General features: G+C 37.1%; 1 protein-coding gene across 3 annotated transcripts in view; it reads right to left on the bottom strand.

The window, feature by feature from the left end:
• RAPGEF2 (Rap guanine nucleotide exchange factor 2) overlaps positions 1 to 19610 on the bottom strand; it is a 169484-nt gene that overhangs the window by 71623 nt on the left and 78251 nt on the right. For 2 of the 3 annotated variants that reach the window (XM_054383180.1, XM_054383182.1), the window contains exons 5-7: positions 10419 to 10494; positions 8180 to 8347; positions 5582 to 5599 (exon numbers count right to left, since the gene is read on the bottom strand). In XM_054383180.1, the coding sequence (XP_054239155.1) occupies positions 5582 to 5599; positions 8180 to 8347; positions 10419 to 10494 (262 nt within the window). The remainder of the gene's footprint in view (positions 1 to 5581; positions 5600 to 8179; positions 8348 to 10418; positions 10495 to 19610) is intronic. The other variant, XM_054383181.1, reaches the window with a different exon arrangement.

The following is a 19610-nucleotide window of genomic DNA, read 5'->3' on the forward strand; positions in this document are numbered from 1 at the left end:
AAGAATAACTTGCCTTCTGGAGGTAGAATAATAGACCGTTTAGGTTGTAGAAGACCTTTTAGATAATCAAGACCAACTGTCAACCAAGTACTGCCCCATCCACCACTAAACCCTATCCCCGTGCCACATTTACACATCTTTTAAAACCTCCAGAGATGGCTAGTCAACTAATTCCCTGGTCTGCCTCTTTCAATGCTTTACAACCCTTTCAGCAAAGAAAGTTTTTCCTAATATCCACTCTAAACCTCCACTGACACAACCTGAAGCCACTTTCTCTTGTCCTGTTTGCTTGTTATTTGGGAGAACAGACTGAACCCCAAATTACTAGAACCTCCTTTCAAGTAGTTCTAGAGTGTGATAAGGTCTCCCCTGAGCCTCTTTTTCTCCAGGCTAAACAACCTCAGTTCCATTAGCCACTTCTCAGAGGACCTGTGCTCTAGACCCTTCACCAGCTTCATTGCCCTTCTCTGAACATGCTTCAGCACCTCAATATCTTTCTTGTAGCTTGGGGCCCAAACCTGAACACAAGATTTAAGGTGTGTATACTTGGATCACGTACTTTAGATGCAAACACTGTTTTTAAATTAACAACCTGACACTATGAGGATATCCTGTCTTTAAAATGTTTAAGAGTACATGCATGTCTTCTGTGTGATGGTTTTTAAATCTTCCTCACTGTTAATCAAGTTTAAGTGGTAGAAATTCAGTATTTGTAGTTAGTTACATTATGCAATGATCAAAATTACAAAAAATTCTTTTTTTCCTGATGCATAAACAACCTTTTGCTTTGATGACAGACTTCATATTTAGTTTCATACTCTACATCTCAGAAAGGCAATCTTTCATACACTATAAAAGAGCACATCACAATTCATTAACAGCAAAAACCTCATATTTATCTGGAAAAATCTATGCTATTATTAATCAAATGTTCACATGTGTGGACAGAAGTATTGTTAACTCCATACACTGTAAACAAAGCCTATCGTCGGTAATATTAAAAAAAGAAAAAAGAAAAGAAACTCAGTAAGATTACTGACACTTCAGTGGCAGAAAAAAAACAAAATGCAAAGCTTCAATATTTCTCTTTGAATTTCCAAATCTAATCACAATTACAAATCCAGTTACGACAGAAATGTGAACCCTTCCAAAGGGAATGGAAGAACAGTAAGTCCCAATGGATACATATGTTCTGCAGCAGGGATGATGTAATATACAAAAATAGATCTCCTTTTTGACAGAAGCTGCAAGTTGAGTAAATAATACACTACATGTCATCAATTTTACATTAGCTTGCTAGTAGACGTTACTAAAAGGATGAGGAACCAACAATTTTGTTTTGCTTCAGGTGCTACACAAAATGATAACACTGCTCAGACATAACCTAAACAGTAGTAGTCCCTTACAACACAGATGAAGGAAGGAAGCCATGTGGTTGCCAAGGTTGTGTTTTGCTACAACATTTGGGAATTATGTATTGTCATTACCAATGGATGTTCCCATAAAGAAACATCCAGCTTCTATAAAAAAGACAGCTAACAGGCACTGCTTAATCTCCAGAATCTCCTCTTTCAGATAAAATTACCTCACAGTTTTTGTAGTATCTTACTTCAAAATACACCTACGTATACATAACAACCTAGTGTACTTGACTAGGATAATACAGTAGTTTTTACAAGGGGAAAAAAGGCACAGAAGCAGACCTGCTTAACACTTCCAAGGTCAAAGATGTTTAAAACAGGGGTTACTCATGACCTCTCCGTATCCTTTATACCTTTGCATGGAGTTGAGCTTACAGTGTGTCTATGCTTCCTTGTTCTCTACCCTACCAAATAATTTTCCTAGACTTCAAAAATCAGCTCAGATGTGGTTCTTTATTTATAGAAGCTAACACCTTTTTTTTTTTCCCATATATATATATATATATATATATATATGAATACTCACAATTGATTCTGTGGTTTGTTCTTTACTAAGTGAACTTGTATTAGAATGCAAGTGCTAGGTAATCCTAAAAACCATCAGGAACATTAAAACCAACAGCTAATTACAGGCTTGAAAGATTGACAGTGTTCCGTTAAATTTATTTAGGTATCTGACAACTTTTCCTACCGATTCAAACTAAAATGACTGAAATTCCACATGCGGTAAAGTCAACCAATTACAGTAATTATATTATCAGCAATTTACTGTCCAGAACACAATGTGATATCAAGAACACATTATATCAAGGTATGTCACAATACTCTGAAGTCCACACCGCTGTGGACCTCATGTCCACGTATATGTACGAAGCATGCCATGATGATTTGTAGTAATCCATGGAAAGACATGCAGCAGTACGTATTTTACAGCATAAACACACATGCAGAGAAGCAATTGTTTTATCTGTTTTTTAATATTAAGACTCATCCCAAATTATAGTGGACATCTGTAGCAAAGTCATAAAATAGAATCAGCTGTTTTTAATTCTCCTGTAGTATATAAACCACTGATATATAAAGAAAACTCTGCATGTCATCTTGTAAACACATTGCTTCAGTAGGCACACACACTGAATAAAGGAAAGCCACTAGGCTTTTGCATCAAATTTAGGACAAAAATTTTGAAATTATTTTTGTTTTTAATCCTACCTAAATGTAGAAATATGACATAAAATAGCTTCATTGGTTTTTAAAATATAACTTTGCAGATAAAGAAAAGGATAAGTTTGTTTCATAAAGAAGAACAACCTGAGCATGAATTTTCCATCCAAAAATTTTAGACTTTCAGCATGAATGTAAATGGTATCAAGAAAATAGGCTACTCTGTCAACCTTTGCACTAACTGTTACTTCAAAGATAGAGGCAGGAAGCAAAGTTTGTACTTACTACTAAGTGAACAGGTTATAATGTCTTTTTTTTTTTTTTAACAACATTTTTAAAAGAGAGAAAAATCCCTCATACTTGTTTTTTCAAGGAGTCATGGCTGCAGATGAGACTTGACTCAGTGATATTAGACATTGTTTCATTTCCAGATCTCATTCAAATTTTTAGCCACCTCCTTCAAATAAAACCCAGCAGGACAATATTTGCCTGCCTTTAACACATCAGCATGAAGCCTGGTTCCGTAGTACAGTGTATGCAGAGAATATTGTTACATGCTTGTAACTTGGGGAAGAGGCTGGGGCTATTGATGGCTCCATGCCCACTGCTCTTTTCTTTCCAACACCAGATAAATGGCTTGCCACCTCACGTGAATCTAAAACTGAAAGGAGTAAGAAAGGCTACTACAGAGAACTTTTGCAGGGATTTCAGCAGCAGGCTTTAAAAAAAACCCAGCTGAAGTTACACTAGCACCAATTTTCATAAGCCTGTTAATTGAAATCTGGATAGACTGTCAGAGTAAAAAATACCACACACTATACTTTCTATTCAGAGTTATTCACAGGTGCTTCAGCATGTTGTTTATAGGTCTGTCTGCATCTTTCTAAGTGTTCTGCAATAAGCTTTGATATACTGTCTTTACAAAGTAAAGATTGTGATACAGACTAGTAAAATCCCACATCTCAGTTTACATATCGAGTGTAAGGCACAGGAGAAAGACACAATATATCATAAATGAGGGAGTTATCAATTACTACTAGTAACCTCTATAACCCTGAAGAACAGCATCATAGTTTGGAAAAAGATATTTTTCCTTTATGGACTTCTTTTAATTTACACTATATACACCTAATAACTAGCTCAGCAACACTCAGACCAGGCATGATCAATTTTTCAGATGTACTGAGGCAACCACAAAGTTTATCGGCAGCAAGATTTTATACAGAAGTCTATTCTTTTTTAAATTAATTCCACACCTTTAAAAATAAATCAATGAAATCAGATTAAAGCAGACAAAAAGCCATGTAGGTTCTCAGGATAAAGGGTCCACACTTTCAGCCATGACACTCAAAACACAGGTTTTTCACTGAAAACATTAAATAGCCTGAAGTATAGATACACACAGAAAGAAAATCCACATTCAAAAGTTAAAATCCACTTCCTAGTACGATGGAGTTGTTAACACATTAGAAGCACAACCAAACATTTTCCATTAAAAAAAAATGAATATGGTTTTCCAGATTCCAGTTAGAATAGCTCAACCTAAACTTAGCAGAATATTTTTTTCTCCTTCCCTGAAAAAGAACAGATTTAATTTCCCACACTACAAATGGGTGGCAAAAAGGATGCCATTTTCTTAGTCTGATAAAAAGCATTCATTTTACTTCCATACAGTATGAAGTTTCTGTTTTCCTTATCCGAGAAATCAGCAACAGTTGTTCCAAAAGTAACACAGCCAAGTAAGATATTCAACATGAGATTTCACTTCAAATGGTCCATTAAGCATTAAGATAAGTTATCAAAATACTACAAAGTATTTCAAATTCCTATCCTAATTTGAGAAGCACATTATCACACTCTCAGACTAATTTTAGTAACGATAGGTTACAGCCTATGGTTACTACAGCATAGTTACAGCCATTTCTTTAGTAACCATAGGTTACTAAAATCATTCCACTTGAAAAAAGCGGTGAGCACTGATCTGGAGATAAGGAACTGGGGTCCTGCAAGAAATGTACCACAAACACTAGAAAACATTTTGGCATGGAAGTCACTTGCCTGTGGTACTGGAACCACTGTGAAATTTGAACCCTCTAAAGTATATTATGAAAAGAAATTGAACAACTTGACATAGAAGGAAAGGAAGAATTTTGAAGCTAAAAAAATAATTTATATTGGTTTTCAACTCTGTCATGAGATTTCTCAAGCATAATAGGGGGGACATTTACCAGTGTGACAAGACATTCCTATCAAATGTTGTATTTAGCTCAGTATTTACTTTGGCACTGACAAATGCAATTAAAAAAATACAACTTTAAAAAAAAATAATCTTCAGATTACTTTGCATTTGAGATCTGATCAGGCAAAACATCTATGTTTTGCTTGGTACCATTCCAAGATACTTGACTGACTTGGGCACACTTTTCTCCCTAGCTTGGCAATCCTGTATTTCACATAACAGCCACTTACACACGTTTTGACAGGAGTTTATAAAACCCTGCTTGTTTATACTGAATTGGTATACACTATCAGAAGACAAGCAGAAAGTACTGTTGCAAGCTTTCAGCTAACAAACTTTTTGTTGAGTCTTTGGTGCACATCGTGTCACACCACATTTCCCTGTTTTATTGACATGAAGGTAACTAAACATCAACAGGGGGCCTATTTTTTTTTTCAGTCGAAGATTAGCTCCTCCATGTAATAGAAGGGATACTTGAGTTAGCAGTCTGTGAAACACTAAATATTTTATATATACACCCCTTCTCTATATCGTAACATGTCAACGCAAGGAAGAATGGTCCAACTGGGCAAGAGACTTTGTGCTGTCAACAAATTCAACACTTGCATTAGTATTTTTATATCATAGTGAGATTGCTCAACTCTCAAAGGAAAAGCTAGGAAGCAATTTTAGTCTAAACATTGCATCAGTATTATGGTATCATACTGCAAACCCACAAGTAAATTGTTAGTGGACCATACACGGTAAGTTACAATACCTGAGGTTTAGTGCATTCCTGTGAGCCAAAATGAAATGAATGCCATATAGGAGGAAAGGAAAAGATGAACATTATCAGACATGCTATAGTACATTCCACCACTATGAAGATAATGTTAAAAAATGTTAATGAGGGTCCACCATCCCTTATAAGTTGATTCTAATACAGAAAGCCATGCCACAACTGAGAGCACTGCAGTTAATTTTTAATTCTTGAAAAGCACAGCCATGCATCTTCATTTCCGTTCTACATTTTCACAAAGCTGTAGAAAGCGTTCTTCAGAAAATACTTGAACTTTCTGAAGAAAAACATTCAGTGACTACTGCGATCAAAGCATTAATAATTTATCAGGAAAAAAAAATTCATTCTACATGGTGAATACAGATTTAGGATAAAATAAAATATGAAAAGGTTACATGTTTTGTGAAAATTTTGAGGATGCTATCAAAGCAGCTTTTTTACTTTCAATCTCATGTATCTTATCTGACGCCTAAACCACAACACATCAACAAGAAAAAAAGGCAACCGGAAAACAAATAAATCCTTTCTCAACTTAACTAACACATTATTTAGTGCAATGTCTGAACATTTAATGCTTCTCTGTATAAAATTAAGAAATAGAACCAAAGATGAGACTCTTACAGATGCTGACCAAAGAATGGATGGGCAACAAGCCCACATGTTCATGTGCTACAATATGCTTTCAGTCCTTAGGTTTTTCCAAAAAAACTGCTTTCTTCAATTAATTATTCTAGAAATTATGCCAGAAAAATGAGGTCAAGGGACATAAAATAGGGAGTAAAGACAATGAAGCCTTTAACACATACGGTTAAAGCAACAGAAATAATATGGCTAATATAAGTGAATGAGAGAAAAACGCATACAAGATCACCAAAAACTGTAAAAATAGGAGGGGATGGGTCAGCATGGAGAGTCTTGATTATACTGTAAAGCTTATTTGAGCTCTATGACTCTATTTGCTTTGGAAGAAAAAAAAAATAGTAGTCAGTCACATATACCTTATTACACTTTTTAAAACACTATTCGACTGTAGTTATTGTTCATTTTACAGTTTATTTGGCAATCTCTTCCAACTCAATATGAAAATTCACTTGCAATGAATTTCCTAACATATATGCAAAATCATTATGAACTCGCACAACAGAATGGCACAGAATGGGCTTTTGCTCTTAAGTAACAGTTAAGCTTACAAAAACTCATTAGGGCATATCTAAAGTGAAATTTATACAACAGGCAAGGACCTACGAATGCAAATGGCACTGCAGAGGGCAAATTGCCCTTCTAGAGTTCGATAAAAATCACTAGAACTGTTTGCTAAGCACAACATATGCACCTAAGTAATATGAACAAAAGCAATTATTCTTGTAATTCCTACCAGGTACAATACCACATACTTATTTTTCAAAAACAGATCTGTATTTTCATCTAACTGGCTCAATTTGTATTAAATTTGGAGGCAATTAAAACTGCACTGAAAATTAAACTACTGATAGCTGTTGTATAAACAAAAACAAATTTTTAACATAAAATATAATTATTGAACTCATGAGGAAAAGCCTGTGTAATTAACGGATATAACCAAACATCTACACACTTACAGACACACACTGAATATACAGGGAACTGGCAAATGAGTCAAAGAATAGGAATAAAGACAGAGAATGGAAACAACTTACAACTGCATTGGATCAAAAGACAGTGTTCAAAAAACACTAAAGCTCTGATCCTGCAAATGTATATGCTTGTGGGTTACACTATGCAAATTTCAGCCCAATGAATTAAATGGGATTAAATATGCACAAAGTTATTTATGTCCATGTCTTTATGGTTTTAACAGATCTGGGGGCTTAAACAAATAAGAGACAAGAAGAAACAGTTTTTCAAGTCTTTTTGGTTATTTTACTTGTAAGTTGAAATCAATACCAAACAAGCATATTAATATAATAGAGCTTTTCTCAATTTAAGTGTCATATAAAATATTTTGTAGAGTAAGTTTTAATTATCAGTTATTTTCATTAAAAAAAAAAAAAATCAGATAAAACAACCAAACGATTTCCCTGCTGATGGGCAGACTATGTAGCTCACTGAAATCCACGTATAAAGGGCTCTTGAGGCCAACATCAGTAAAGGTTAATTTGACATTTAAATTCTGGATACCAAAAAGAAATGACATTTAATCCAAGAATTTGGCCTACTGCAAAGCAGCATGGTCCTTTTCAGGCAGGAATTATTATTACATAAGTCAATGAGCACTTCACTAACTTTATACTAAGCTATTTGTACAGTAACTTAGTATCAAAAGGAAATCAGAACACAGTTTCTTTCACAATTTCAAATAATGACTGGAACACTAAGAAATTACACATGACATTCACAGCCATAAGAAACATGCTTTTTTAACTCTGAACTAAAATGCAAGCTGCACACAGGTTCACATACTGATGGAGGCATATTCACAGTATTTTAAAAGAAAATTTCCCCACAGGAGAACACTTCTTTAAAGATAGCTGCAAGCTTACCAGTTTTAGGGTTTTATTTTCAGTAGTTTTCCTGGTTTTGTGAATACACATATCTTACCGTATGATAGCCTCTAGGTAGAGGTGGCTTCCCCACAGGATAAGGGTCAACAGTATCAATAATGGTTTGGCGCTCTCCTTTTTGGTTGATTTTCCTAAATCTTCTTCGAGATTGCCTATGAGAAGCTTGACGCTGAAAATACTCCTCATTTTCATCCATGTAATCAACCTACAATAGATGCAAGGGAGTGTCATCTCCCACAAGAAATAAAAATGTTTCTGCTTGTCAGAAACAGAAATTCTATTTTCAAAAAAAATAGTAGTTAGCTTCAAATTTCCTTCTTTTTCAGCACCAAGACTGTTCACTCTACTAATATAAACCTTATGTGAGAACAGCAAGAAAAAAGAACACCAGATTAAAAAAAAAAAAGAAATTAAAAAAAGAAAAAACACAAACAAAACAAAATAAAAAACACAAACACCAGAAGTTTCAGTAATGGTTATATCTGGGGATTCAGTTAACTCCTCCTAAATAATTCCATTCCCCAGAGGTAGAAGGTATTTCTGAAGACACAGAGAAGAGAATGAGCCACCTTGCAAGGTTCCTCCCTATTTCTCAACATCAAAAAGAAATATTAGACAAAATACTTCTAAGAATTTGCATCATATCTGTGTCAGAAGTGTTACATATTACTGTGCTCATGTCACTAAATACAACTCTCATTGTACTAAACACAAGAGGATGAGCAGAACTCCTGGTTCACCAGGAAGAGCTAGTAACACCCTGTCACCACTATGTATTTCACATCTGACACAGTCAACATGCACATCCTAAATCTCTCTCACTTCTCCCTCCAAGAAAGACCCCATGACTGAAAGTTACTGTGCCAAACAAACTCTGGCAATGAAATTTCTTCTGTTCAGAATACAATTATTATTTTGAAAGTATGGATTCAAGTGTTCAACTTTCCTAGAATTCTAGAGGTTGTTTTTAATTGGACTAAATTGACACATGTAGGAGTATCTGACCCAACATTGTCCATCAGTCTAGAACTCCCATTCTGTCATTACTTTCTCCCTACACCTATCTTTATATCAGTCTCTTCTTTATAACTTATACCAAGGAATGCACAGAAGAAAGATCCACAGAGCTGCCAACTAAACTGCATACTTCTGGGATAATAAACTGTTTCCTGAACTTGTGGTCAGATAAGAGTTAACTGGTCAGACAAATGGGGAGAGAGAGCAGGCTGATTTGGGGAGCTGCCCTTTACAAAGTTACAGAAAGTTTTGGTTATATTGCAAAAAAGCAACTGGCATTTCTCATGTATGCCCTCTGCTACATTGTATTAGCTTCATAAGATGATTTTCTTAGAGCTGGAAGAGGAAGATATATCATCAAACACCTGACAGAAAAAGCTACCACTACACTAATTTTTGTCTGTTTGCAGAGAAATCCCAAAAAGCTTAAAACCCACAAAAGCATGCTTGAATTTTGAGGAAGGTAAGTTAAAAAGCTACCATTTCTACCAATCGGCTTTCAACAAGTAACCTAATCTCTTCTACAAACCTAAAGTTAACCACAATTTCCTGAGCTTGTGCAAGTTTTACAGGAACTGTCACTTCGGTGACAGGTTTAGTGTCACAGATGACAGTTGAAGTACAGGCTATCTATATATGGCTTATTCAGCCCATTGATTGTGCATTTGTTCGTAAGATGCACCCTGAAGGGGCAACTGAAAACTTTTGAGCTTGTGAGCTCTCAGACAACCTCTTCTGCTCCTGGACTACAGAGGATACTGCTAATGAAATAATCTTCACCCAGGTAAGTCACTAGAACTTCAAAATATTTGAACTGCTTCTTAAAACCTCAGATAATTGAGAATAAACCAAACAAAATATTAATTACTTAAAAGCTAACCTGAAATTAATACTTCAAAGCATCTTTGCTTACCTAAGCACCTAATAAAAAAAAAAAAAAGGGCAAACAAAAACACACACACACAAAAACACCCACACAACATAACAACAACAAAAAAAAAATCACAAACTGTTCCACTACGCTGCTAGTACAAGAAAATTTTAGTTTTACGAGAAATCTGCAAAAGGAAATGTAACAACATTGTAAAAGATGCCTTTATTAAAGTATGTATACAAATAGCAAGAAAACAAGGTATGACAACTTAGATTTACAAGAAGACTATGTAGAAAACACAAAACTCTAAGGTTTAGTGGAAGTTCAAAGTGTTTCCAAGCTGGTTTGTAACATTTGAAAGCAACTGAGTGAAAAATACTCTTACCACAATCATTTCAGACGGCTCTAAAACAATGCATTCACAGCCACGCCTGAAGCTTCCTGCTGAACGCTTTCCAAAACTGAAGAACAAAAATACTTCAATCAGAACAAAAAACAGACCTATAAAATAATCCCTAAGCATACTTACATCTTCAGATATTGTAATACATATAAAACGTACATACCTCTGCACAAGTCAAGCTTCATGCATATGTCGTTTGACAACTAACCGATACCCAAGGACACCAAGAGCTGTATATTTTGTCTTTGCATAGTAATGTATTTACATATTGCAATTTAGATGCTAAATAATTCTGTTAACACTAAAACAAGTGTCAATCAAGTCCTGTCTACTGAAGATGCATGGTTGATTCTGAACTACCTTAGAGTTTCATCTATTATCTTCTGACATTACAGTATTAAGTTACTTAAGCTATCTGCATTTCTATAAAGAAATCTAACCAGCATACCCAGGAAAGAATGAAAAGGCTGATCAACTTTAATTAGTACTTTCTTCACTTAAAATAAATTAATAAAATACAGATGCTGAAAGTGAGAGTATTCCCAAACTGAATAGATAAGGACAAAATGTTCTGCCTTTCCTGACACTTTCCCACCTTAGTGCAATAACTAATCACGATACTATTGTGCTTCCTGTAGGATAAAATAGAAAGCTATTTTAGTTTAAGTTTCTGAAGTGCTTTGTCTGTATGAAATGAATGTGTCTGCAGGCTTAACTGCAAAGAATCTTCAAAATTGCAACAGTAAAGGTGGACTGCAGAGAACCAGTGCATAATTCAGTGAAATTCAAGACCTTTGTGGTTAGATCCTTAATCATATGCTGTTAGAGTGGAAGAAGAGACAATCAGCTAAAGTTTGTTTCTGAAGCGCATGCTTCCCACCCAGAGTGGCCAAATGCAGATCTTCACTGTCAGAAGAGAATAGGACAGGTGGCAAAAAGGCTGGAAGTTCAAGATCCTTCTTGTAGCCTGATATAACAAACCTGCCCCAATATTTGGCAAGAGCTGAGGTAACTATTTAACCCTTATTCAACTTGGCACCACGCAGCAGGCAAGGGAAGCCTTCCCATCTGAAGTTCACAATGCAACAGCTATTAAAGTTTACCAAAAAAAATTTGCAAAACCTGAATTTTAACAAATCCTGTAATGCGCATTCACGGTGACACACTTAAGCAATGATGTTTTAGTAAGTAAATTTAAGTTTTCTTTTGTAACAAGCAGACTGCAGAACTTCATACACTACTTGGAACAGAGTATCTAGACAGTTTATACTATCTATTCCCCTGTCCTACCAGGCAATTGGTAGACATGAACAATTTAACTTGCCATCCCAAAAGCTAATCTCTTGACAACAGCCCATTTATAGCTCAAAAAGAAGGCAGTCAGATATTGAAATGCCAGCTGTGCTTATTCATCAAAATAATCGCATTTAATGGTACATGGGACTTCTACAATACAAAACATTTTCCAGAATACTAAGCATCTTGAAAAGAAACATTCAATAAAGAAGTCTCTTGACAAAATTCATATTCTCCTAGAGACAAACACACACTTCCTCCTATAGTCCAGCAACAAAACACAGAGTGCTTTACTCTACAATGTCATCTTGAATGTTACACTACTCTTAAAAGATACCAGAAAATTAAGCTATTATCTTGATTCATTAGATTGTTGCAAAAGCATCAAACTTATTTTCTTGGTCATTAACCTGATCCATATACATGCATTTTCCTTTAAAAAAAGAGGAAAGCAGGAGGAAAGAAAGGATCAGGTAAATCAACTCATTGATTGAAAAGCAACAATGCAAAAATGAGGAAGTCAACTTACTTGATATTCTAATTGAAAACAAACACAGAAATATTCCTGTTTTAGAAATCACAGAGTGAATTTGCACTCTGAAGTGACTTGTGATCTTCAGTCAGATAATATATATTTGTGATGCACTTGTTCCCCTCTCTTTGCAACCACTGATTTTGATCTAGAAGACACTGATGCTGTATTACTTTTTTTGCCAATCCATTTCCTAGCCTTGCAGCAAAGTTTCAACAGAAAATGCACATACACCTTTTCACTCCACATCTCTTCCTCCAGTGTTGTCTGTTAAGTGTCAGTGCCTGTTGTTGATCACTGCTTGACATCCAAAAGTTTCAAGATTTAGCAAACACAGTAAAGAGTTGTGTCTCAGCTGTGCTTTTCTATTCTTGAATAAGTTGTGTGGATTTTACCTTTCAGCACAAGGGAACAGGTAGTCAACATATTAAGACAGAAGACACACATTAAGTTACTATAAAGAAAATTCTTGATTTCTGCTCAGAGTTACACACTGGTTCTCACAGCAAATAATTCCATCATTGCTATACTAATCAGATTCTTACGACAGCACAATCTTTATGATGGCAGACAGTGAAACACAAAATCATAGAATGGTAGTGGTTGGAAGGGATCTCTGAAGATCATCTGGTCCAAACCCTCTACTAGAACAGAGTCATCTAGAATAAATCACAACCTCGTGGGCAGCCCGGTCCTGTGCTCTGCCACCCTGAGTGAACGTTTTTTCCTGTATGTTTACGTGGAACCTCCTGTGTTCAGTTTTCGGCATCTCAATACAAGAGAGATGTGGAGGTGCTGGAACGATCAGAGGAGGGCAACAAAGCTGGTAAAGGGCCTAGAGAATAAATCTTATGAAAGCAACCAAAGGAGCTGGGGCTGTTTAGTTTGAAAAAGAAGAGGCTGAGGGGAGACCTCATGCTCTGTACAACTACCTGGTGCTGGTTTCTTCTCACAGGTCATTAGTGATAGAACAAGAGGGAACAGCCTCAAGCTGTGACTGGGTAGGTTTAGACTGGACATTAGGAAAAAAATTTTCACAGAAAGAGTGGACAGGCATTGGAACATGCCGCTCAGGGAGGTGGTTGAGTCACCAACCCCGAATGTGTTTAAAGGTCATTTGGATGTAGTGCTTGGGGATACGGTTTAGTGGTGAACCTCAGAGTGGGGTTATTGGTTGGACTTGGTGATCCCAAGGGTCTTTTGCAACCTGAACATTTCTGTGATTCTGTCTCATTTTGCATCCATTGCCCCTTGGCCTGTCACTGGACACCACTGGGAAGAGTGTTTCCCTTCTCCTGATTCTTGTCCTTTAGATAGTTGTAAGCATTAATGAAATTCCCTCTCTCTCTCCTCCAGGCTAAACAGTCTCAGCTCTCCCAGCCTTTCCTCATAAGGCAGATGTTCCAGTCCCCTAATCAACTCAATGGCTCTCCACTGCACTCTCTCCAGTAGTTCTTCGTCCTTCTAGAACTGGGGAGCGCACAATTAGACACAGTATTCCAGATGAGGTCTCACCATGGCAGAGCAGAGGCGGAAAAGAACCTCCCTTGACATGTTGGCCACAGTCTGCTTGATGTACCCCAGGATGCCAGTGGCCTCCTCAGTCACAAGGGCACATTTTTGACTCGTGGTCAGACTCCCAGGTCCTTTTTCCCAGAGCTGTTCTCCAGCAGGCCAGCCCTCAACCTGTACTGATACGTGAGGTTGTTCTTCCCTAGATGCAGTACCCTACACACTTGCTCTTGCTGAATTTCTATTAGGTTTCTCCATGCCCAGTTCTCCAGCCTACCTAGGTGACTAGGTGTATGATCACCAGACTTACTGAGAGTACACACTGTCCCTCTGTTCAGGTCACTGATGAATATGTTGAACAAGACCGGACCCAGTATTGATCCCTGGGGAACGCCACTGGCCTCCACACAGAACCTGCACTGTTTATCACAACCCTCTTGAGTTCTGTCCTTTAGCCAATTCTCAATTCACCTCACTGTTCAATCGCCCAATCCAAACTTCTTAAGCTTGGCTGTGAGGATGCTGCAGGAGACTGCACCAAAAGCCTTTAAGTCAAGGCAGGCCACATCCACTGCTCTCCCCTCATCCAGTTATACCATCATAAATATATGATATCATATACCATATCAGACTGGTCAAGCATGACTTCACCTTGGTGATTCCATGCTAGCTACTCCTGACAATCCCCTTGTTCCTTGATGTGTTTTGAAACAGTGCCAAGAACAAACTGTTCCATCACCTTTCCAGGCATGGAGTTAAGGCTAACCAGGTCCTCCTCCTTATCATTTTTGGAGACTGGAGCTACAATGACTTTCCTCCAGTCTTCAAGCACTTCTCCTGATCTCCAGGACTTTTCAAAGATGATGGAGAATGGTCTAGCAATGACTTCTTCCAGCTCCCTCAGCACTCACAGGGACATCCTGTTATGACCCAAAAATTTGTGTATGTGCAGTTTACTTGATTGATCTCTAACCCAATTCTCTTCAGCTGAGGCAAAGTCGTTCGTTCCCCTGACTTTGTGTGATCTTGAAGGTATAGGATTCCTGAAGACTAGCCTTAGCAGTAAAGACTGAGACAAAGAAGGATCACAAGGCATTTCAGGCTACAAATAAACTCTGTAATCTCTGTGAAGTATTGTAGGTAAGAAGACAAATCAAAGCAGAAGAAAGTTAAATGACCTTTCATGTGTTGCAGCTCTCAGTTATGCCACTTCAATTAAACCTCTAGGCTTTCAATCTGCTGTTAAAAAAAATGCATCAGTAAGGAACTTGCATAACCAGTGAAAACTAGGAAACTCTTGTGACTTCCCATTATGTCTGGACACTTCAGACACATCCAACTTGGTGGCAGAGCATCCATCACAGTATTTCATACTATCTGTTGCAGAATCACACTTAGGTACCTACACAAAGTCACACAAATACCTTTTGACATGCAACTTCAAAAAACAACTAAGATCTTAGGGCATTGTGAATTCCATTGTTTCAATTCAGAAGACTGATATTGAAGTCAGTAAGTTTTATCAGAATTCATCTGCTGGAGGTTCTCACAGAAGCAAAAAGCAAAGACCAACAGGAAAAGAACTTCAGTGACATGCTTTTCTACCTGAAATGCCTAGCAAGCAGTAAAGAGAAGCAAATACACAACATATAATGCAGCCTGTTTACTGAGCTATTCAAGAAAGCCCAAGCTATAAAAGGCTTTTATAAAACTCCAAGAGAGAATCTTCATACAAGGGACCACCACAAGCTGGCAAGCAAACTGTCTTGAGGGATGCCAGGTATCATACAGAAAATAAAATTTTAATGGAAAGGCTGACAACAGATCACCTTCATAACACCAGCTCCATTTCATTAACTTTTGCTAGATGCTGTTCCTTCTAAATTTTGATGGTAGACTTCCTATAGAAAAAGTGTTGCTGCCCAAATTTATCACAAAATACAACCAATGTAAGCCCTGGCTAGCTAACACAAAACGGACTAGAGATTTGACAAATGTATTCCTTCTTTTACTGTAATGCAAAATGAACCTGTAGGTGAGACTTCACTGTGGAGCTTAATGTTAAATCACACTTTTGTGTTAAAGAAAACACAACTTCACATTTGATTGTATTATAATTCCTTAATAATTCCAATCAAAATTGTATTCATATATAAAATGTTCTCTCTAAGTCTTATTAATTTCAAACCCTAGAAACAGCTCATTTCCAACTACTAAGTCAGTAATATGTCTGAGAGAAACCCAACTTTGCAACTATTTTCTCTAAACCGGTGATGTGGATGAGAGAATTTCTCACAGCTTCACAAAGGAAGGCAGTTTAAAGTTACCTTTATAGTAGTGACTGTCATTATGGGATTTAGAGGTTGTGACTAATTTAGACAGCCAGATGGTTGCCTGGTTAGGATATTGCTGCCTCTCCCAAATTCCCCAAAGAACCTTCTTTTGCAGCAGCTTTTCCAACACTATTTTCCTGCTACTACAAACTCTGACTTGAGGTTCCCTGAGTATTAAACTTCACAGGTGCTCTCCTCAGTACCTGTCCTAAAAGCAATTTCACTTCTGGAGTTCTTTTCTATCACAGTTACATTTATTTCCCACCACGCTACTGGATGCATGATGTGAATATAAATCTACTTTGAAAAAAAACCCTAAAGGATATATTGAGAAAAAAGGGGGGGTGTTTTGCAGGTATCCACTTTACAGTAGCAAATTCAAATTGAATGGTAAAAAAACCCCACCCTAACTCTTCAAAGGTTATATATTATCCCCGAACTCCCTAACTACACCATTCCCTGAAGCAATTGACATAAACAATTTCGTGACTATTCAAAAGCATTATCTCCAAATAAATTCATTGGTACTAAGAAAACAAAAACAATAAAAAAACTCTTTTGCTCACTATGTGTATTAAAAGCAAGGATTAAAATCCATGGAAGTCATTTACAACATAATTTCCATTCTAATGCATTCTAAAACTGAGTTTACGCTGGCTGTATATGACAGTTCTCCGTAAGCGTATCTTACTACATATCTCATAATACATTATACTCCAAACACATCATTGACTGAAGAACAATTACATAATACTTCACAATATCATAGTTAATGTAAGACAGGTTTAAAGTGAAAGCTGAGTTGCCATGTTTCCCAAGTTCACACGTGCAGTTTTCATTAAAAAACTGTTTGTATTTATAAAACTACAATTAGCGCAAACATGTCAGTAGCTAATAAACAGAAAAAGGAGCTTAATTTAAGATTGCTGTGTTGTTTCCCCTCAGATTTATTAGGTTTACTAATAAAATGACACAACTAAGTACCTCAGTTAAATGAAACAACTGATGATATTATAAGCAATGCATTAATTTTTATAAGCACTTACACATAGAGACAACCAATAACTTTCAGGTATTGAGGGTAATTCATTTTATCCTTTCTATTATCACCACGACACTGGAGGATAATGCAGTTTTCTCCAGGCATGACCCATCCATTTCCCCGCGTCCCCAGCCATGGTCGTACACACACACACAGACGCTCTTTTCAAAGACTGCAGCACCTACTGAAGAGGCAACATATCCCTATCAGCATTCAGCCTTGTCCCCTTGCCCTGGGCCTCTACATTCCTGCTGTCACATCAGCCAGCTCCCAAATGAAAAGTTATTTCTGAGCACTAGAATATAAACACGTTCATCTAAAGTGATGCAGAACCTACAGAAAACTCCACTGGTGACAAACATCAAGAAACAGTCTTTAAGTAAGAAGCCCTTTTCTTCCTTCCTCTTAAAGATCTAAGATCATTCACAGAAAAACAAATTTCACTAGTGACAAATGTTTTTCCCAAAAGGACATACAAAAACTCAGGTTTTTCCCCTTAACTTTTATTTCTTTTGATATTCCCCATCTTACATTTGCTTGAAGCAATAAGTAACCCACAAATGAATTATAACAATTAGCAAAATTGCATCTAAGTCTCAAAGAAAGCTCCACAAAGTGTAGTCATCTATACAGTACACATTCTTCAGCATATCTGTAAGTGCAAAACACTGTCATAGTTTTATATATTTATAAATGCAAAATGTCTAAGCTGCTGGTTTAGAATGAAGTCTGTTTAATTGTTTCAATTTGGACACCAGGAAAAACTCTTTCACTGAAAGGGTTGTCAGGCAATGGAAGGGGCTGCCCAGGGAAGTAGTTGAAGCATCAGCCCTAGTGTTACTTAAAAGATGTGTAGACCTGGTGCTTAAGGATATGGTTTACCATCGGACTTGGTAGTGTTAGGATAATGGTTGGACTGATATTTAAGTTCTTTTCTAGCCTAAACAATTCTATGATTCTAATTGACATTTCCTCTAAGTCAAAAGGCATATTTCCTTTAGAGAACAGAATACAACAGATTTTCTTATTTATTTCTCAAGTAAATAAATTCCATGTAAATTCATGATAAAAACTGATCTTAAGTTATATAACCCGGACAACTAAATATGAGCAAGCAGTGTGCCCAGTTGGCTCAGAAAGCCAATGGCATCCTGGCTTGTGTCAAAAAATGCTATGTCCAGTAGGAGCAGGGAGGTGATTGCCCTCTTGTACTCAGTTCTGGTGACGCCACACCTTGAGTATTGTGCCCATATTGTGAGTATTTGCGCACCTCAATGTGGAGGTGCTGGAGCAAGTGCAGAGAAGGGCAACAAAGCTGTGAAGGGCCTGGAAAAGAAGTCTTATGAAGAGTGACTGAAGGAGCTGGGGCTGTTCAGTTTGGAAAAGAAGAGGCTGAGGGGAGACCTCATTGCTCTGTACAACTACCTGACAGGACGTTATGGAAAGGCTGGTGCTGGTCTCTTCTCACAGGTAATTAGTAATAGAACAAAAAGGAATGGACTAAAGCTAGGACTGGGTAGGTTTAGACTGGACACTACGAAAAAAATTTTCACAGAAGGAGTGGTCAGGCATTGGAATGCGCTGCCCTGGGGGGTGGTTGAGTCACCAACCCTGGATGTGTTTAAAGGTCTTTTGGACATGGTGCTTAGAAATACGGTTTAGGGCTGAACTTTGTAGAGTAGAGTTACCGGTTGGATTTGGTGATCCTGAGGAAAAGATCCTGAGGGTCTTTTCCAGCCTGAATGTTTCTGTGATAATACAAGTCCTTCCAAACTCACGTAGTTTCAGCTGGGTATCTACACTTAGGAGCATCATAGAAAACTACCAACCTAAAATACAGAAAGGTACTGTCAAGCACATTTGGAATTTGAGGTTATGTAAACCAAAGAGTCCTCATTTGCTTTTATGTAGCATCCAGCCTGCAAACGTCGTTACTACCACTACTATGTACATTAAAGTGCTCCCTGCTGTGCTTCCTATCTCCCCTCTAACCTTTACTTCTCAAACTCTTGAGCACAGAGGAGCCACTGCTCCTCTGGGCAGATCATTTGCTGCAAGTCCTGCCTGAATGTGCTGCATGGTGCTGCTTCCTCATACCAGCACCACGACCTCAGCCATGATCAGCAGCTGCTTTCCATCACTGCATCAATTATTCTCTGATGACACAGAAGCAAAAATGAGCAGAATGGTCTCAACAAATCCCAAAGTCAAATCCTTAAAATCTAACTTGCAACAATGCCAAAATGCCTTAAATTTCATTCTAAAGCAAACCAATCACACTGAATTCCTGAATGAAATATTACAGAACAGTATGCTATAGATGTCAAGATGGAATTTTTTAATTCTTAATCAAAAAAAAGTAGGGATACTTGGGGGCATAGTAACTTTTAATTAAAAACTACCAGGTTTTATTTTGGTACATCCAGATTAAAATTAAAACTATACACCCCTCTCAATGT

The sequence above is a fragment of the Indicator indicator genome, chromosome 8 (assembly GCF_027791375.1).
Source record: "Indicator indicator isolate 239-I01 chromosome 8, UM_Iind_1.1, whole genome shotgun sequence".
NCBI classification, from domain to species: Eukaryota; Metazoa; Chordata; class Aves; order Piciformes; family Indicatoridae; genus Indicator; species Indicator indicator.